Below are 21897 nucleotides of genomic sequence, written 5' to 3' on the forward strand. Positions count from 1 at the left end.
CGTGTACCGCATGTCGGACACCTGAACTCAAGCTATAAATACCTATCACAGTTGCTTAACCTTTTTACTACAATCTAGGAATGTATCACGTGAACTAAAACCCAGAATATTCCAAACCAGTAGAATAATTTACGTTATTATTTTCTGATTACTATATGGTCTGTTATCTAGAGAGAACAGCCAGAACACTCCACGCACATCAAAATATCTTAAATAGAACATCATGTGTATGTAATTTTGAAAATTTTGTGTTATATTCCAGTGTAATTCTGTTAATGTTTCTTAATAACTAAATTGCTTGCGAGCTTATAGAATAACAGCTTGCTTCGACTGCTTTGTGTGTTATCCTATCACCACACACTCCAGCAGCTTACTGTTAAAGCCTGCCTGCCTCTGCTTGTTGCTAATTGTAGCTATCGTACTCTAATATATGCTTATATATACACAGTACCGTCTACATTGCCCCTTTATTCTTAGTTTATAGTCTACGGCTGGGAACACGACACGTCGTTTGAATCGTATCATTCCCTACATACATCACGTAACTGTCATCAAAACTTCATACGCTGTCTGTGTTTGGGGCTAAATATATTGCTTAATTACGTAAAATGAAACATCTTTCACCACCTCACAAGCAGAACTTCATCTAACGGTTGCTACGCGCTTTGCGCTTCTCCAGACTCAGACACATCGAAAACTCAAGAAACGGCATTGAACTACACTGGTTGACTACGTGTGATATGTTATTTCTTACAAAACGCCAATATTATTGATATAGGTTATTTTTGAACTACAGCGACTAACAGTCGCTAAGTTTACCTCCATTTTCCTGTCTCTACAATCATCTGTGATTAGTCATGGCTCAGGAATAACAGTGACACGGTTTTGGTTTGTGTCTTTTCTCCCCTTGCCTTTCATCAGGATCTGATTGTTCTCGCCCAACGCTTTGGCGACGGGAAGGAGATTGGCCGTCAGAATCTCAGTATTCAGTTCTCTCAAACACGGCTGGCGTAGCGTCCCTCATAGGTACCTTGTAATGTTGCTGTGGTATGTTGTGTCTTCCAGCTTGTATCAGCACCCGGTGTACCTGCAGTTCCGATGATGACGCTGTGTGTCACAATACATACCATTTAGTAAAAAGTTATTTGTTTTGTGAAGTCTAGTTCATGTAGTACTGAGTGCTGCTAACTTCTCTGAAAAAATCTGCGCATCGTTGACGTTTTCTTTTTAACTATGAGGGTACTGACCGTGAACCTTGTTTCCTTGATGGCTGGAATGGTGTATTAGTTCTGTAAGTAGTTTGTAGTTCTCAATTATCTTCTTGCTTTCTCCTTTGGATGTCTTTCCAACTTAATATTTTTCAGCCGCTTATCAGTCCTTTGGAATCTATGGAGGTCTGCAGAGCTTGACTCCGGAGCTCTAGAGTCTGTCTTGTGGTGTTCTGTGCTGAAGAGAATGTTAGAGTTGTGTATACTAAATGGAACTGGGTGTGGTATGCGACAGTGTTACGAATTTTATGAGCAAACAGTTTTCTAATTCAGTCACGTTTTAATATCTTTAGTAGGGCGTGATACGATTCAGCAGCATACTGCCACAATCAGGTAATAAAAAACTGTACGTTATTCGATCTAAATTATTTGTGCCGTAAGAGCCATGTTTTTCCCGTAGTTCGAGTGTCCGTGAGATTTTCTTTGATTCTGCCTACAATATTTACTGCATTTACTGCGAGGGTTTTCTTTTTTTAACCTTCTCTCCAAAGACCACATCTGGCGCAACTCTCCACGCAAGCGTATCTTGTGGAAGCGTCTTCATCTGTAAGAAACTACCACAACTTACACCTGCTTGAGAATCTGTTTGCTGCAGTCAATACTTGGTCTCTCCCTCAACTGATATCCTCTCTCCCGCTATCCCTCCCATTTCTCTTCATTATTAAATTATTTTTGAGGCTTGAGGTCTCAAGACTTGTTCTATAAAACTGTCCCTTCTTGTACTCAAGTTGTGTCCTAAAATCTTAATAAATTTTTACCATTTTTCCCGTCACACATGGAGTGAAATAATTGTCATTTTCAGTTAAAGAGAGGTGGAAGAAAAACATTATTTTTTAAGATGAGACATATAAAAGTACAGATTGTTGTACAGTAAGTCTCAGCAAATCTTCTGGACAGAACTAAAGAACGTTCGTAATACAATAGAGCACTGGCTGTGTTATTAAGAAGAACGATGCAGTGTTTCTTCAGACTTGCATGTACGTCCCAAGAAGACGAACTGTGGCGAATACACTGTCAGTACGAGAAATTTATTAGCAGTTGCCAATGCGGACAACCATCAGCTGTATAATGGAAGACAATGAATATTTGTGCCGAACCGAGACTCGAACCCGTATGTCCTGCTTTATTCGACCGGTTTCCTAAACCGCTTTGGCTATCCCTGGAAGACTCACGACCAGACCCAAACTTGAGTATGTTTTCGTCCATGCATCACAACCAGCGCTCGTACACATTAAGTAACTCCCGCTCACGGGGCAACATTATAATTGAAAGTCGTTGCCTGGTACCGGCAGATAAATGCGATTCTGCATTCACGGTCTTTTTAAGAAGGGCGACGCAATGTGCGAATGCATGTCCGAAGAAACACTGCATCGCCCTTCTTAAAAAGACCGTGAATGTAGAATCTCATTTATCTGCCGGTACCAGGCAACCACTTTCAATTATAATGTTGCCCCGTGAACGGGAGTTACTTAATGTGTACGAGAGCAGGTTGTGACGCATGGACGAAGACATATGCAAATTGGGTCATCACGTGAGCCGTGCAGGGTTAGCCAAAGCGGGTAAGGCAACCGTTCGCGTAAAGCAGGAGATTCGAGTTAGAATTCCGGTCTGGCACAAATTTTCATTGTTGTCATTCCATTATACAGCTGATGGTTGCCCCTATTCGCAACTGCGAATACCTTTCATGTGAACTTTCTCACCTTACAGCAGTGGTACACTAGACTCAATAAGGACATCGCACTTATGACAAATATATTCGGGTAAAATAACCTACAATCAAACAATGAGCACACGACGATGCCAAATGCTGGTGAAACGTGTCTTTTCAACATTAACATTGATATGAAAGATTGACTGAAGCACGAAGCTTGTTGTTCGCCAAATAATGCTGTTTTGTTAGCCCATCGGTTATGGTGACTCCCAAACTACGCCTTTGTACTTTCCGCATTTCTTTGGTTTCGTCTTTTTCTCCCTATATATTCCATTTGCTTTTTCTAAGTGTTCTATGGTGTCTTGTGGTTTCTCTCGTTATGTTGTCCTGTGGGTGAGAGGGTTTCTTTACGCTGATGCCGTCTTTTCCGGTAGCTACCTCCGCAGAAATCTGCAGCTCATCGCCGATGACTTTTGTTGTTTCTAGAAGCTCCTCGGGAATTGTATGGCAGTTCCCCGTACTTTGGGAGGCTCCATTAGGGAGCGATGCGGTGCCTTCTGGGTGGCCGTCCGCACCGCGCCGGTGTGTTGCGTGCACGAGGTACGTACCAGCTATGCCTGCCTCCTGGGGGTGGCGGGTTGTTCTCTGGTGCGCAAGCGCTGCCGAGCCACAACGTCATCACCATTTATTGTGAAGTGTCTACGAAGATTGATGCTGAGTCTCTGCTACAGACAAGGGGATGGCCTCAAGATTCAGCCGACCAGTTCGGCTCATATTAGTGTCGCTTGAGTGCATCCTAAATTGCAAGTATCTAAGATATTTTCGCCCAATACCGCCAACCATCCAGTGTCGCTGTTTAGAAAACTTCTCCTAAAGTTCATAACGCGCAGAATTGGAGGGATCGATATATAACTGAAAACCAATCATTTTTTATCAACATATAGGGAATCTGCAAACTCGTATTTTTTCGAAAATCGGGGAAAGAACTTTTACGCCTGCCACCTATTCACCAAAAACGTAAACACTGTTCAACGAAAGCACCGATGACGTAGCGACCAAGGCATATGGCTGGGGAGCAGAGTATCTGCGTTCAATTCCCAGCTGCATTCGGCAGTTGCTGTTAATTTCATTTTTTGCTCCATCGAAATTGGTAGAAATAGGAGGGTTAATAAGAAGTAAATCATTAAGAAATACTAACAAAGAAGGCAAATAAATTTCACAAAGAACTCGGATCAGTTGGCTCAAATTGCTCTGACCACTAAGGGACTTAATTTCTAAGGTCATCAGTCCCCTAGAACTACTTAACCTAAGGACATCACACACATCCATGCCCGAGGCAGGATTCGAACATCCGAACGTAGCGGTCGCGCGGCTCAAGACTGTAGCGCCTAGAACTGCTCGGTCACCCCAGCCAGCTCGGATTACTAATGAATTAAAATTTTAAGCCTCGTTGTATGAAAACAGTTCCGCGTAAATAAACGTAAACATGGCCCGCAGCAGGCTTTAAAGGTGATTTTCATGTAATCGTGCTAATTTCGACTACTTGTCACTGTGCGCTACAGTCTGGAACCGCGACCGCTACGGTCGCAGGTTCGAATCCTGCCTCGGGCATGGGTGATGACCTTAGGTTAGTTAGGTTCAAGCAGTTATAAGTTCTAGGGGACTGATGACCTCAGAAGTTAATCCCGTAGTGCTCAGAGCCATGTGAATCATTTTGTCATTGTCAACCACTGCATAAATTTCTTACAACTACATGGTAAATGACAGCAACTAGTAATTTGTTTGCTGTGACAACAAATTACCAGGTACTGTCAGTTACTATGTGTTTGTAAGAATTTTCTGCAGTGCTTGACAACGACAAGTATTTCGAAATTAGCTAATTCCACGATTAAATGAAAATCACATCATATTACAACCTACTGCGGACCCTGTTTACGTTTATTATGCATCTGGAGACTGTCGATCCCCACCAATGTAAAATTTCAATTCCGAGTAAGTTTGCTGTGAAGACCAGCATTCGATGTACGTCATCGATTGGGGAAAAAAGCGTATCCTTGTAGCAGTTGGTAGTGTACATGAAGTAACGTATTTGTAGACGGCGCAGTATTCCATCACAGCGGCTGTAAAATATTTGCCTAAACTTTTCCAGTGCTCGGACAAAATCAAACTGGTCTTCGGGGTATAGGAGAGGTAAGTCGCTTAAACTATTTACTTCACTTGCTCCAAATCCGGGAAATAGAACAATTCAGCTTACAAAACAAATTTTGATGATACCTGGTGTGTACAACTAACAAAGTCATGTGTAATAGCTTCATTTTGGACTCCGAGGGTCAATCGGGTTGCACTGTAGAAGTAATAACGCCAAACTGCACACCCGTGCGTCAGGCATGTGACGTTAATTTTCATCGCCAAATTGAAGAACATCATTTCGAAACTCCAAAATTATTCTCGTTCTGGAAACCCAATGAAACTTGTAGACACGAGCGGTAGAAAAAACGATTCACAGCATAATTCATGATCAGCTTTGAGCACCGACTTTTCACACATTGTTATCGTATGTGTTAACATTAATTCCTGAAAAAGAAATATTTTAAAATGTAACCCAAGTTTCTTTTCCTGCAATACTTTGGTAGGAACGACGTAGCTCCGCGAAGGTTGCACTTGCTTGTTGGTGCCGCGAGTATATTTGCTTCAACTGTTTATATGACAAGTAGCACCCATCTAGTAGTTCCAAGGAAATTGAGGACATGAAACAGAGTGAGTGAAAGAGACATTGTAACCCAAACAGGAATAAAATTTCGGTTCTTTCCCAATCCAAGTCTTTCGAGAGCTTTATTTACCTACCTGGTTATTATTTCCCTGTTGGTTTCCTTACCTTACTAACCCTCCTATACCTACCATTTTCCAAACTGAGAGTAAAAAAGAACTGTAGAATGCAACTGTGAATTTAAAAAGGTTCTCCGCTCCGCAACCAGATGCATTGGTCGGTACACCAGTGGTGGTTTCTTTAAACGTCTCTTACTTTAGGAGTACATAAGCGGCAGTCGAAAAAGTTTATTTCGTCGATTTCTTTGAGAATATGCGTTTGCAGATCCTCTATATATTGTGAAAAATCCTTAGCTTTCAATTATCTTTCGATCCTGTCAATTCTAAGATGACTGCGCGTCATGAACATTAGGAACACTTTTCTCAAAAATGTGGGTTGCTAAGCCAAAATATCTTAGATCCTTTTATTTTAGGTTGAGCTCAACTCACTTACCAAACATGAGTGTGTCGGAGGCCCACCCTTTGTGAGGAATGCTACTTTCTCTCCATCCAGTTACGTAGTCCACGTTCAATTCTGATACCAGGGACACGCCAAACTCTTCAGGTGCCAAAGCAGTTATTCGCAAAGCTGAAGTCTCTTTTGTCATGGAGCAGTTTCAACACAGGAATATGAGAACAGTTCGCAAGCTTCGTCGTTACAGAAACACTCTTCTCACTGATCCGGCAGAGACTGGTAAGTTCTATTTTCCAACTTTATAAATCTCTGCCTTCATCCACAACAGCATTAAGCCAAATGCTTGCAGGCCACCTGTCAGACTCCTTATATGGGGAGGGCAAAACGAACCTGGCCCCTAGAAATATTTCATGCACTTTACAAGACAGGCAACCCATCTTACACATCCAGACTGGCTGGATGGTGTAGGATTGAGGTGCATGAAACATTTTCCAGGTTACATCTATTTTGCCCAACCTACATATCTGACACAGTAGTGCACATTCCACGACGCATATGGTGCAGTACGTGCTGTAGGTGGTCATAGTTGAGTTGACAATATGGACACCCGCAGTAGATTTCGTCGTCAGAAGTGCTAAGCTGGTGGTTGCCGTCCCTTTAGTTGCTACTGTTGGTGTCGCGGCTCCGATTTCCGACGTCACAGGTAGCAGTCGCTGCCATGTACGTAGCTGCATATTGGCTATTTCTCTTTTTTGAAGAGGTATTTCAGCGGAGAGGACACTGTACTGACTGTACTGGCTGTTTCCGTTTGTGGAAGAGGTGAACCCAGTACTGCATTTCGGTAAGTAGCTCTTCTCCAACTGCTGCGCTACCTTCATGCATTAACAGTTACCAAAAATACCTCTGCCATATTGCATACGATATGCCACCATCTACAGCGACGCTTCTTTTAACATCTAAAGACCAGTGTTAAACACAACATTGCACAGTTTGCACACTGAATATCTGGTAATACACATCCTTTAGTCGCCGAAATAGAATGTCATTTTCTGATTCTGATTGCCAAGAGAGCGCTATAATTAATAAACAGCCCGACTGAGGCAACATAGGCGCCCATAATATTTATTAATTAGTCAAAGATATCAAATCAGCAAGTGTTAATACGCGAACGGGTATTTTATTGCATGCTTAATGCTCATAAGCTACCTATCAACCGAGATGCTGTAACAGCCATGGAGGTTTTGTCCTGCTATGATTTTTAATGTCATTCCCAAACCACTCAAATGATTAGTACAGTTGTAGGACGTTCATTTATGTGTGCATGTGTGGTATCCCCAAAAGTCCGTGCGGACGTAATTCGCCTCACACAGTCACGCATTTGATAGTCTCTGAATATCAAAATCGATTACATCAACCGCTGGAAACTATTCAACACGCAAGAGACACGGAACTTAATTTAGATCAGTGTGATGTTCACATCTGATTGTATAGATACACAAACTCCAGATACAAGCTATAACTAATGAAAAGCGGGAAATGTTAAGTTCGAGACTTCATATACACTTGTACTGCGTTTCTTGATTTTACGCAGAAAAGCAGGTGAAACTGGGCTGTGACATTATTCTTCATAATTAAGATATTTCTCAGCTGTTCTTACAAAATACGTTCTCATAATATTGAACAGTGTCATATCCACTTATTCCGCATCTGACAGGTCGTAAGCTCATTAGAGAGTACCCAGTTTATAATTAATTTTTTTGGCTCCCTTGTAACTGGATCGAGACAATACAACGAATTATAGTAATGAATATTTTAAAAAAATTCATATAAGCTCTGGGCGCTTGAGCATGCATTTTTTTGTTAAAGGTCCGTTTTTTTTTACCGTGTTTCTTCTCTCTGTGTTTTGATTTAAATCGGACTTCGTTTGATACAGCACCAGAAGACGGCGATAGATCGAGCTGGACGACTTTTTGCTTAAAAGTACGAAACCTTTTGCCATGACAAGTCACCCAACAACCTTACAGTTATTAAAGATACAAAATAAAACTTAGATAGGTTAGTGGTAACAGTAAATTCTGAAATAAAAACACAATTTAATCTAGTACACTTACATTATGCAATTACGAGTGGCGTTTGGTTGCGACTCGTGAATAAAATAACGTAGTATTAATGGCGGTGTGGCAAAATGCGTCCGATCTGGACAAGACCTAGAAAACAAAAGGTGCCTCTCAATCATCTGACGATCAAAAATCTTGAAATGTTTCGAGCGGCTACATACAATGTTTATACAGCCGTAGACTATATCTGCGGCTGAAATTATTTCTTAATTTTATTACTTATAATTACGTTTTCTGGTAAGAAAAGCTCTTCACGCAAATGTGCCTTTAAAAGTTCCATCAAAAGTTGACTACTGTCGTCTGTCGAAAACGTGTCCTCATATCATGAACAATTCATGAAATATTAGTGCCGCACCTTACGTTCGATCTACTGGTTATTGTTCATTAGAAGTTAATGTCTCATCTAAAATAACTGAACTCTCACGTAGAAGGAAAAGTAGCTGTAACAACACTGCAGCGTCCCCATTACAAATACAGAACTAGCCGAGTGCGGGTATTGCACATACTGCAGACAAATACGTTTTCGGGTACTATGTCTAGACGCGTGAGACAGAAGATTTAGTCCGTTCCACTGAACCTCACTCTGCTTCTTTAAAGAGTGGTTAACACAACTGGTCAAAATTATTTTCCCGTTGCGACTGGCATAAAAATGTGATTGGTGCTGTATTCAAACCGTAGCAGCAAAACTGAAAAATCTCACTTAGAATTTATTTTTTATCCGAAAATTTTTGTGATACCTACGAAAAAGTTTCACCACAGAACCTGTCTCAGTGATAAATGCCATTCTAGAGATGCTAGAGCAAAAACTAAACAAATTACAGTAATTTTTCGTCTGCTTGCATTTTTCATAAATGATACAGAACAGCAACAGCAAGGAAAGCGGTTCTGAAGAAGAGAAATTGGTTAACATCGAAAATAAATTTGAATGTTAGGAAGTCTGGTTGGAGTGGTTGGTTGGAGTGCAGCCTTGTACGGATATGAAACGTGGACGATAAATAGTTCAGACAAGAACAGAACAGAAGCTTTCGAAATATGGTGGTACAGAAAAATTCTGAAGATTTTATGGGTATATCACTAATAAAGAGATCGTGAATTGAATTACAGAAAAAACTAAGTCTGTGTGACATCGTATCTAAAGAAGGGGATTACTTAATAGAACACATTCTGAGGCAATTTGGGAATGAACGTGCGTGTAGGGGATAAAAATTTTAGAGGGAGATCAAAGTTTAAATGCAATAAGCAGGTTAAATGAGTGAAACCTGCAGCAGTTATGAAGAGATAAAGAGGCTAGCATAGGATAGATTAAGGAGGAAAGCTGCATCAAATCAATCTTAGGACTGAAAACGCAGTAGCTTTTCCTTAATGCGTTTCGGCTAACGTCATCATCAGAATCACAATTAGAGGAGATCGACACACAGTATTTAGTCGGGTTCCAGTGTACAATTGATTCGGTATAAAGATTGTTTATATTTGTTTCGAAACTTTTCTTAAAGGTAAAGGTGAAGGGTTAAGGTCAAGACTTCAGTACAGTTATGCTACGTTTCCGCGTGGATACGTGGCGCGGTTCTACGAGGGGGAGTTGGAAAATAAGTTTCCCCTGTCGACTGTGGGCAGAGTTGTGCGATATGAGCGAAAGACGACACGGCAGGTGAACGCGCACAAGCAAGATACTGATACACCATTGGGTAGAGGTCGACCGCGATCAAGCAGATGGCGCTGTCGCAGTGCCTGCGTTAAGCGAAGGACAGCCGCTCAGTCTTTTCCCGGAGCTATAGAGACAAAGTGCGTTTTGGAGTCGTGGTCACAGGCGGAAGTCAGAGCTGTTATCCGCTATGAATGGGCACGTAGAGTATCAGGCACATAAATTCATAACGTTGAGGTGTATGGAGCAGGTGTGGTGTCGAGGCAAATGGTGCGGAGATGGTGCCACCAATTCAGTGATGGACGTCAGCAAGTGCAGGACATACGGAGACCTAGACGGACGCGCACGGCCACTACAGATGCAAATGTCAGGAAGGTGGATGGCTTGATTAAAGCGAACCGGCGTATCACCATCGATGGAGTAGCGGTAAAACTTGGAATCGGACATGAGCGAGCTGACAAGATCATCCACTACATTCTTCGATACAGGAAAGTGTCAGAACGATGCATGCCCCGCCAACTGACCCCGACACACATGGAACAACACACGGCGTTCAGCCTGGAACAGCTCGTGCGTTACCATGAATTTGGCAATGACCTTCTGTTTCGGATTGTGACGGGTGACGAAACGTGGGTCCACCATTACACGCCCGAATCGAAGGCCGCATCCATGTAGTGGAAACGTTCGTCATCACGTGTCCGAAAGAAGTTCAAAAGCACTCCGTCTGCAGGTAAAGTGCTCTCACCGTTTTCTGGGACGCTAAAGGGGTTTTGCTGCTGGACTTTCTGGAGGATGCAACCATCAATGCTGCACGTACTGTGCTACTCTGTCGAAATTGAAGAGGTGGTTCGCAAAAAGCGTCCTGGCTTTCTCAGATCTGGCGTTCTGCTGTTGGATGACAATGCGAGACAACACACGGCGACGGCAACTCAAAACCATATTGTAACTCTTGGTTGGGAGCGCCTACACCATCCGCCTTACAGTCCGGATCTCGCACCAAGTGACGTCCATCTGTTTCCTGCTTTGAAGAAGACTCTCGGCGGAAGGCGCTTTGGCAGCAGTGCTGACGTCAAACAAGCCATTCAGCGCTTCTTCCGTATGCAACTCCCTGATTTTTTTCTGAAATGCCTTTTGAAGCTTATAAAGCGGTATGACAAATGTCTCCATGTACTTGGAACTTATCTAGAAATACAGAGATATCTATTACCTTGAATGTTTCATTCTCCTTTTATTTCCTTGCACACACAACTCTGACCACAGTCGATAGGGGAAATTTATTTTACAACTCCCCTTCATACATTAGAAGCCGACGAAATATGATGCATCGATATCCTTTTAATATGATTCTGATGATGCCTTAGGATCAAATTCGTTGTGGTATGTTGTTTATAAAATAAAAAGTGATGAAGACAAAACTATCTTAATTGCTGCTACAGTTAACGTCCGATTCCTTTAATGATTTTATAAGCCACAATTACATTTGAAAAAAAATGACGTCTTTATGTCAGGTAAGTTACAGAAACAAGTTTATCTTTGCTTCGTGAGCCCCTTGTGCGAAAATTTAGGCAGTGAGTTTTAGCCACAACGAATGCTGTTTCTCTCCGTGACTGTATCTTTAAAGTGTAATGCTGAATAAAATCCGCTACCACACACAGGTGAAGGCTGTTTATTTAAAACTTACCTGGTTTCGGGCTTGCGCCCATCTTTAGGTGGCCCCATACAGTTTTGTTTTCACACGTGTATTCTTCAAGTTCAGTGTTTAAATAAAAGGTAAATTATGTGACTGTGAACACGGAGACGTAGTGAAAGCTTTAGAAGCAGCAAAGTGATGAAACTTACATATAGAGTACACAAATGGAAATTGCATATTTGTCTCCAAAATAATCATTTGAGCCGTCATGCCCCGATTTGCGCAAATTAATGCCACTTAAAATGTTAACTGTAGATGAGACGTGTACTCAAATCATCCAACGTGTTGACATTGATTGCAGACATTGTGATCAAAGAAATTAGAGCCTGGAAGGACATACGTGGAAGAACAGAAGATATTACAATTACAAAAATTATTACAACTGTCAATTTACAAAATATAACATAGTAATTTTTATTAATGAAATGTTATGTAGTCATTGTCAAATAACAATCTTTTTTTGTTTTACATTTCATATGCTCATTGTTAGTCGTCAACAGACATAGCTACAGCTTCGTTTTGTTTCGAAGTGAGCAATTTTTGGTACATTATCTATTACAAAAAGCAAATTAAAAACGAGTACATAAATGGGAAAAAGCGTATAAAGTCCCCTATGTTCGTCAACTTTACCTTTGAAGCATTTATACCGATCAAGTAAGTGAAATGAAATTGTCTTACGTGCTAAGGAGTTTAATAACACAAAATTTTGCAATGTCCGTCCACATGTGGCTCGTGTATCTATGAACTAATGTCCGTCCACATGTGGCTCGTGTATCTATGAACTGTCTCCGTGACGTTGAGGTACTCTCATGGTCAGCAAAAACCCCCAGATCGGTCTCCAGTATCCAGTTACAACAGTTGTGGGCGAGCTTGCCTCAGGTGAAGACAGAACGGCCTTACGACTCCCTTCCCAACTGAATCTCTGTGAATTCATCCATACCAAAGGCGGTGCAACGTCACAGGATAGGTCGGCATATACTGCCAAGTTTTTTTGAGAAAGTAACTCCCTTTTGTAATCACTTAAATAACATGACATTACTCTCTTGTGAAATTTCATTTTGTTCATGCTCTGCTTCTAGGAGCGTCTTTTTTTCTTCAGCTACTCAATATATATCGAAAGCGAGTGATGGCGTTGTAATGAGACTGTGACCTGTTTTTAACGATAATAGCGCCGGCACCCAAAAATAGAAGAAGAAAGACGAGGAAGATTAGGATTTAACATCCCGTCGACGTGGTGGTTTAAGACAGAACTAAATAGTATAATACACTGTCTAAAATGACCAGTTTTTCGCACGTATATGTTTCAAAATAAAAATGAATAAACAAGAGTTACTCAAATTCTTCCCGTTTCTTTCTTACAAGAAGCTAAAGCTTCAACAAAAATTCAGGAGACCACGCCTGTAGGTTAATTTTATTATACTTTGTGTAATTACAAATCTACATGAAACTAATTCTTCCGTATTTCCGCTTGACGGCACCGCTATCCCCACGTATCAGTTTCGCACAATATCCGGGCAGAAGGTATCAGGCCACCTGCTATAGATCCTGCCTGCGTCACCGGATCCTTGTATCCTGACTGTCGCTTCCGATGTCGCCATGCTTCTGATTGCCCGATAAACGGAAACAGAACCACTTGTTTGGGACGCTACGTTGTCAACGAATCACCTCGGTCAAACAAAAACGCGAGTGCAGAATTTTACGCTGGTAAAGTGGTACACAAATGGCATTGTTAGACAAAGTACAGAGCAAATTCAACATCTACATCTATACTCCTCAAACCACCTTATGATGTGCGGCGGAGGGCATTGTGGTTCCAGTAAAGTCTCCTTCCTTTCCTGTTCTATCAGCGAAGTATTCGTCGAAAGAACGGATGCCGGTAAGCTTCCGCATAAGCTTCAATCTCTTTGACTTTCTCGTCGTTGTGCAAGGTTCCTGCTAGATTTTAAACACGAACTGCCTACAAAGTAAGTCAAGCTATGCCCTGAATTAAATTAAATGCCCTCTAAAAATTTTAGCACCATGAAACAAGCTATTAAAGCAATCTGACTCCTAGTTGTGTTTTATATTACATAGGTAAAGACCACTTACTTTGGGCGACGATGCACATTGGGCGTAAACTGTGAAGTTTCCCAGCAGATCATTTATACACACCTTTAACAGTAACCAGCCTGTAACACTTTCTTGAGGTTCTCCCAAAGCTATTTTTACATTTGATGAGGAAAACCTGCTAACAAGTCCCCGATACGAAAGTGTACTGAACGCCTTTTGTAAAAACTTCCTAAAGCCAAGATTGCATAAAACGTCTTTATTTACAAACAACCGGTTTCGACAGAATGTGCTGTCATCTTCAGGTTTTTAAAAATCTTTGTTACAAAATGTGTTCATTTTGAGTTGGATCCCACGCCAAGTTGTCACGTAGATTATTTGGCGCGCAGGGTGGGCAGCAATCTGCGGTTGTTTGCTGATGATGCCGTGATGTACGGTAAGGTGTCGAAGATGAGTCACTGTAGGAAGGTACAAGACGAATCAGACAAGATTTACAATTGGTGTGATGAATGGTAGTTAGTCCTAAAATTGGAAAAATTTTAGTTCATGCGAATGAGTAGGAAGATGAAACCTGTAATGTTCCGATGCAGCACTACCAGTCTCCTGCTTGACACAATCAAGTCGTTTAAATATCTGGGCGTAGTGTTGCAAAACGATAAGACGTAGAACGAACATGTGCGAACTGTTCTGGGATGGCGTATGATCGGCTTCGGTTCATTGAGAGAATTTTAGGGAAGAGTGGTTCACCTGTAAAGGAGACCGCATACAGGACACTGCTCTAGTGTTTGGGATTCGTACCATGTCGGACCAAACGAAGACTTCGAAGTAATTCAGAAGCGGGCTGCTAGATTTGTTACCGGTAGGTTCGAAAGACACGTAAGTGTTACGGAGATGCTTCAGGAACGCAAATGGAAATCCCTGGACGGAAGGGGACGTTCTTTTCGAGAAATGGTATTGCGAAAATTTAGAGAACCGGTATTTGAAGCTGACTGCCGAACGATTCTACTGCGCCAACACACATTGCGCATAAGGTATATGAAGATAAGATACGAGAAATAAAGGCTTATACGGAGGCACATACAGTCGTTTTTCCCTCGCCGTATTTGCGAGTGGAACAGGAAAGGATATGACAAGTAGTAGTACAGGATAGCGTCCGCCATGCACCGTTTGGTGGCTTGCGGAGTGGCTGTGTACATGCAGACGTAGATGACAGTAAAAGCGGTCTTGTTATGGGAACAAATGGCACCCCAGACCATCACTCCTGGTTGGCGGGCGACAATGATGGTGATACACTTACCCTGCCCGGTGCGTTTCCAATCATAACTTCGCTGGTTATTGGAGTCACTTCGAAGCAGGACGCATGACTGAAGTCAATTCTACTCCATTCAATTAGACTGCAGGCCGAAGACGTGTCCGGAGAACGCGGGACTGTAGTTGGATACCAACCTGAACGTCTCCGCCACACGGCCGATAACCAGGAGTTATGGTCTTCCTTTTCCTGGAAGGACTCCATTGGTATTTATCCGCGGTACGTCGACGATATGCCACCTCCCGTTTTCTTCCCTTCATGGCAAACCATCCTGCAAGATAATTTCAGCAAGTGTCTAGCCGCACACGACGAGAGCTTCCACTGCTTATTTTCGTGCCTGCCAAACACTACCTTTGTCAGCAAGCATCTCTCCCCAACTGAGATCGTTTGGAGCCCTAAGTGGAGGGCCCTCCAACCAGCTCGGAATTTCGAAGATCTAACGCGCCAATTGGACACAATATGCCCCGATATCCCTCAGCTCATGCAACAATTCTACCGATCAATGCCAACTGATTTCAAGGGGTCAGAAATAGATTTTTAGACAACATAGTTTACTTATAATGAATTATTCGAAATGACAGTCCCTATCACATTATTTATTTTGCCGCCAACCTGTTTCAACCCGCAATGGGGTCATCTTCAGGGCAATTTACACCATTTGGTCGCTTGCTGGAGTCGTCACCCTGCCTGTGCACGGTTGGTATCTAGTTAACAACCGCTCGCTGAAGTCATCACCTTCACTGTGCACGGTTGATAACTACTTAACAACCGTGCACAGGAAGGGTGACGACTCCATCGAGAGACCAAATGGTGTAAATTGCCCTGAAGATGATCCCATCGTGGTTTGAAACCGGTTGCCGGCAAAATAAATAATGCGATTGTTACAGTCATTTTCAGTAACTGATTCGTCAAAAAATGTTTCAAATGGCTCTGAGCACTATGGAGCTTAACTTCTGAGGTCATCAGTCCCCTAGAACGCCGGCCGCCGTGGCCGAGCGGTTCTAAGTGTTACAGTCTGGAACCGCGCGACCACTACGGTAGTAGGTTTGAATCCTGCCTCGGGTACGGATGTGTGTGCTGTCCTTAGGTTAGTTAGGTTTACATAATGAGATTTTCACTCTGCAGCGGAGTGTGCGCTGATATGAAACTTCCTGGTAGATTAAAACTGTGTGCCCGACCGAGACTCGAACTCGGGACCTTTGCCTTTCGCGGGCAAGTGCTCTACCAACTGAGCTACCGAAGGACGACTCACGTCCGGTACTCACAGCTTTACTTCTGCCAGTTTCCGTCTCCTACCTTCCAAACTTTACAGAAGCTCTCTTGCGAAGGTTCGCAGAAGAGCTTCTGTAAAGTTTGAAAGGTAGGAGACGGATACTGGCAGAAGTAAAGCTGTGAGTACCGGACGTGAGTCGTGCTTCGGTAGCTCAGTTGGTAGAGCACTTGCCCGCGAAAGGCAAAGGTCCCGAGTTCGAGTCTCGGTCGGGCACACAGTTTTAATAGTTAGGTTTAAGTAGTTCTAGGGGACTGATGGCCATAGTGCTCACAGCAATCTGAACAATTTTTTCCCCTAGAACTTAGAACTACTTTAACCTAACTAACCTAAGGATATCGCACACATCCATGCCCGAGGCAGGATTCGAGCCCGCGACCGTAGCGGTCGCGCGGTTCCAGTATGTAGCGCCTAGAGCCGCTCGGCCACTCCGGCTGGCAATTGATTAGTCAGATATGGGGCAATTCGTTATTGACTTGCTCAATTTGTGAAGCTCTTTCCCTTGGATAAATCATTTGTTTGTCTGTACTTTCTGTACTTGAAAGCTGCATCTCCTGATTTGCGTCCCATACGGGTAATTCCTTCGGGTCCGAATGTACACTCCTGGAAATGGAAAAAAGAACACATTGACACCGGTGTGTCAGACCCACCATACATGCTCCGGACACTGCGAGAAGGCTGTACAAGCAATGATCACACGCACGGCACAGCGGACACACCAGGAACCGCTGTGTTGGACGTCGAATGGCGCTAGCTGCGCAGCATTTGTGCACCGCCGCCGTCAGTGTCAGCCAGTTTGCCGTGGCATACGGAGCTCCATCGCAGTCTTTAACACTGGTAGCATGCCGCGACAGCGTGGACGTGAACTGTATGTGCAGTTGACGGACTTTGAGCGAGGGCGTATAGTGGGCATGCGGGAGGCCGGCTGGACGTACCGCCGAATTGCTCAACACGTGGGGCGTGAGGTCTCCACAGTACATCGATGTTGTCGCCAGTGGTCGGCGGAAGGTGCACGTGCCCGTCGACCTGGGACCGGGCCGCAGCGACGCACGGATGCACGCCAAGATCGTAGGATCCTACGCAGTGCCGTAGGGGACCGCACCGCCACTTCCCAGCAAATTAGGGACACTGTTGCTCCTGGGGTATCGGCGAGGACCATTCGCAACCGTCTCCATGAAGCTGGGCTACGGTCCCGCACACCGCTAGGACGCCTTCCGCTCACGCCCCAACATCGTGCAGCCCGCCTCCAGTGGTGTCGCGACAGGCGTGAATGGAGGGACGAATGGAGACGTGTCGTCTTCAGCGATGAGAGTCGCTTCTGCCTTGGTGCCAATGATGGTCGTATGCGTGTTTGGCGCCGTGCAGGTGAGCGCCGCAATCAGGACTGCATACGACCGAGGCACACAAGGCCAACACCCGGCATCATGGTGTGGGGAGCGATCTCCTACACTGGCCGTACACCTCTGGTGATCGTCGAGGGGACACTGAATAGTGCACGATACATCCAAACCGTCATCGAACCCATCGTTCTACCATTCCTAGACCGGCAAGGGAACTTGCTGTTCCAACAGGACAATGCACGTCCGCATGTATCCCGTGCCACCCAACGTCCTCTAGAAGGTGTAAGTCAACTACCCTGGCCAGCAAGATTTCCGGATGTCTCCCCCATTGAGCATGTTTGGGACAGGATGAAGCGTCGTCTCACGCGGTCTGCACGTCCAGCACAAACGCTGGTCCAACTGAGGCGCCAGGTGGAAATGGCATGGCAAGCCGTTCCACAGGACTACATCCAGCATCTCTACGATCGTCTCCATGGGAGAATAGCAGCCTGCATTGCTGCGAAAGGCGGATATACACTGTACTAGTGCCGACATTGTGCATGCTCTGTTGCGTGTGTCTATTTGCCTGTGGTTCTGTCAGTGTGATCATGTGATGTATCTGACCCCAGGAATGTGTCAATAAAGTTTCCCCTTCCTGGGACAATGAATTCACGGTGTTCTTATTTCAATTTCCAGGAGTGTATAACGATGACATGTCGACAGTATATCAACTACAGAACAGATGAGGACTGTCTGCATCCGCTCTTAGATTCAAGATAATGCTTTGATCAGCACACGACCCTCGTCGAGCAGCGCAGCACTCTATGGTGACTGTTTGCGGTGTGTGGCAGACGACTGCTTTCGGGCGGGTAGCAGGAATGAGGGAATCCCTCTTCCCTGCCCCACCTGCCACGTCCGCCCTTTTTGGGTCCCGCCGGCGGGCAATCGGTTTAATTCGGCGTGGAGGGCCGCGGCTGCCTCCCCCGCTAATAGCATTTGAGGGGTGGTCGAGAACTTGGGCAAACTCCGCTCGCCAGCGGAAACGTTTCTGCCGAACCCGCCCAGAAACTCTGGGAAAAAGGGTCACGAAAAGACACTAAAACTAAAGCGAAGACGCCCTTGAGTCCTCTGTCATTTGTACTCCAAACTCTCGGGTTTAGAGGCTAACTACTATTCGTTTGTAATCCTTCTCGGGTCAACGTTTGCTCCATGATACCAACTGGCTGTTCTCGGCATACTACAGGCTGGGCCGTTTGTCGCTTCTCACTAACAAGCCTTAGACTGTTTCGTTTAGAGTAGTAATAGTCAGTTATGAGTGTGAATAGTGCTTAATGCCCATAAGTCAATTGACACTAATGTTATGTTGTTTGTTGTTATTTGAGAAACAATGAATACAAAATTAACTATAGAACAATGTGTATTTGTTTAGTAAACGTGATGGAAAAATGACCATAATTATAGTGATAGTTCCAAGTTGCTTGTGGTACGTATTGCAATCACCAAAACTACATCATGAGAAGGTGTAACAAATTAAGATTTAAAGAGACTCGTTTGGTAGCGGAAGTTCCTCATTCAAGTAGGTCAAAGTCTTTTACTACACAAGAGAATCTTAATGTTGTTGCTCAATGGTTTTTGCGTCCATCCACTAAATCTGAAAGAAAAGTATCTCATGAATATGGAATAAAGAACATGCCTACAACGGATTGAAAAAATAGTTGAAACTGAATAAATAAAAGGCTACTTTGCTTCAAGTGTTACAAATGGACCTGTCAGAAACTCCGACACCCTTTCAGGCTCGCAGGTGCCCTTGCTCCTGAAAGCAGGCAAATCTCACCGAAGGTGTGTCAAAGGGTTACCTAACCCTCAGGTGCAAGAGCAGGCACAGCGTTTAATGTGTGTTGAAGTTTCTGACAGCGATAATTGTAACGTGTTCAACAAAGGTGCGTGGGCACCGAAGGTGTTGACAAACTGTGGGATCATAGACGGACCCTCGGGAGTTTCATTTATACATGTGATAATGAAATATCCCCCTCCCCCCCCCCCCCTGTTCCTCGTTATCATCCCACAGAAGGCAGGGAAACAGGAGGGATGATAAAGTAGTCATTCTTCGCATAACGTTCAGACTTCGTCGACGTACTTACACCACCCTCTGAGGCCTTATCGTGTCGGTTCTGAGCAGCGGTCTGTCTGAAATATTTTCCTCGGCCACCCACATGGAAACCGCGTCATCTCAACGTTGGGTGCCGCGGTTCTGATCTCCATTGCAGAGGAATCAGAAGAAGGTGGGATATGTGGCTAAGAAGGGGGTGTGACGACTTTTCCGAAGCGTAACACGTCATAAATGAAGGTGATCTGGACAGGTGTATGTAATTGTGAGAGTTGCACATAGTCCGAAAAGAAGCCGATTCCAAGTTTTACAAGTGTTCTTTGTAGCGACGAAGAGGCATTTAAGATGAATGGCAAAGTGAACGGACAGCTGTGTCAACTTGATTCTACAAATCCCCATGTGGCGATGGATGCAGAGTTCAGCTCTCCTGGGGTGAGTGTGTGGGCAGCGATTTTCAGCGGAAGGCCAACCCGGCGTTTATTTTAAGAGTACTTTCAATTCTGTAAATTACCTAGTTATGCTTCAAGAAGTGTTTACAGCTGTGGATAATAATCTCCCAATTTTTGAACATCTTCAGTCAGTTACGGATAACCTGATAAAGCAACAATATGAAGCAACACGCATTGTGGAGTTATTGTGAGAGATTTTCTAAAGGAGAACTTTAACGAATGCGTTCGTATACAGGGTACTATTGAATGAGATATTTCTACATTTCCAGGAGGCTTTTGACGCCGCCGTTCCTCATAAGAGCCTGCTAATCAAATTGCGAGCCAGTGCAGTATCGCTCCAGCTGTGCGACTGCACCCGAGACTTACTCTCAGAAATGTCACAGTAATCTTTTTCGTGCTCTGCTAGAGTACTGCTGTGCTGTACGGGATCTTTTCCAGATAGAATTGGCAGAGGACATGGATAAACTTCAAACATCGGCAGTTCATTTTTTATCATCACGAAGCAGGGGACCCTGTGTCAAGGATATGAAAGCGATTTGGGATGGCAATCATTAAAACAAAGATCTTTTCACGAAATTTCAATCACCAACTTTCTCCTCTGAATGTGAAAATATTTTATTGTTACCAACCTCAATAGGGTTAAATGATCAGCATAACGAAATAAGAGCAATCAGAGCCCGTGCAGGAAGAATTAAGTTTTCATTTTTTCCACTCTCTGTTCGAGAGTGGAATGGTAAAGAGGTAGTCTGAAGATGGGTCAAATAACCCTCTGCCACACGCTTAATTGTGAATTGCAGTCTAGTCGTGTGGACATAGATAAATATTGCAGAAAACGCATTTTTGACAATTCCACCCTGTATATGGGGCGTTTATTAATAGCTAAAACAGGCACGGATGAAGCAGCCTTTACGACAAAAGAACCAAACTCGTTCCAGTAAACACGGGTAGGTAACGAACTACTTACGAGATTACTGCTGATGTGTAGCCGCAAGCCGACGCTGACCTCTGTATGAAGTGTTGTCTTAGTCAGCGCATATGTAAACTTTTCGGCTGAGTTCCGACGTAACTGGGCTCAAATTTCTCCATGTCCCACGCTTGGTGAAATCAGTGCATTCACGATGGTTACATATTTCTGAAGACAGCTAAAGCGCCAGTACTGTCCAAGGTGGATTGGTACAGCACTGCCTATACCACGGCTTCCAAACTACCTCACCTCAATCCTCGTGATTTTTCTGTCTAGGTTCACCTCACAATTGAACTATATTTCACACCAGTGGATAGGTTCGAAGCATTGGAACAACGAGTTGTACAGTATTGTCAAAATATACGAGATGAGGTGTCTCTTGAAAGAATTCGTAACTCACTGCAGGGATGATTGCACTATTTTACCAAGTGCGACGACAACAGCTGGAACGCTTCCATTCCGAGGTACAAGTTTACAGCAACGCGCTGAAGAAATTTTAATCTGCCAGGAAGTTTCACATCAGCGCACACTCCTTTGCAGAGAGAAAATTTCATTCCGGAAGTATTGTATTCCTTGTTAACGTATGCAGCTGGTGAAATCTGAGCTCGACTGGATGAAGATTAATCGAAAAGTTTATATTCTAAATATGAACTCTAAGACAAAAAAAGACCGGACTTCGAAGCAATATTCGAATGGGAAGGAAATCCATAGCTGTGATGTATGACAAGCAAATGATTGTAATTTCAGAAAAATTGGATGATTCATTCAGGAGAAACAGGATCACAAATTGAGAAGTCAATAATGCGTTGGTACACCTCTGGCCCTTATGTTTCTTAATTTTAGTT

General features: G+C 43.6%; 1 protein-coding gene across 5 annotated transcripts in view; it reads left to right on the forward strand.

Annotated features, from left to right (window-relative positions):
* The window catches only part of LOC126284350 (calmodulin-like), a 204471-nt gene that overhangs the window by 28127 nt on the left and 154447 nt on the right, over positions 1-21897 (forward strand). For 2 of the 5 annotated variants that reach the window (XM_049983211.1, XM_049983212.1), the window contains exon 2: positions 3406-3519. The exons of the other annotated variants lie outside the window; for them this stretch is intronic. In XM_049983211.1, coding sequence (XP_049839168.1) covers positions 3406-3519 — 114 coding nt within the window. The remainder of the gene's footprint in view (positions 1-3405; positions 3520-21897) is intronic. 5 annotated transcript variants of the gene reach the window in all.

The sequence above is a fragment of the Schistocerca gregaria genome, chromosome 8 (assembly GCF_023897955.1).
Source record: "Schistocerca gregaria isolate iqSchGreg1 chromosome 8, iqSchGreg1.2, whole genome shotgun sequence".
Lineage (NCBI taxonomy): Eukaryota > Metazoa > Arthropoda > Insecta > Orthoptera > Acrididae > Schistocerca > Schistocerca gregaria.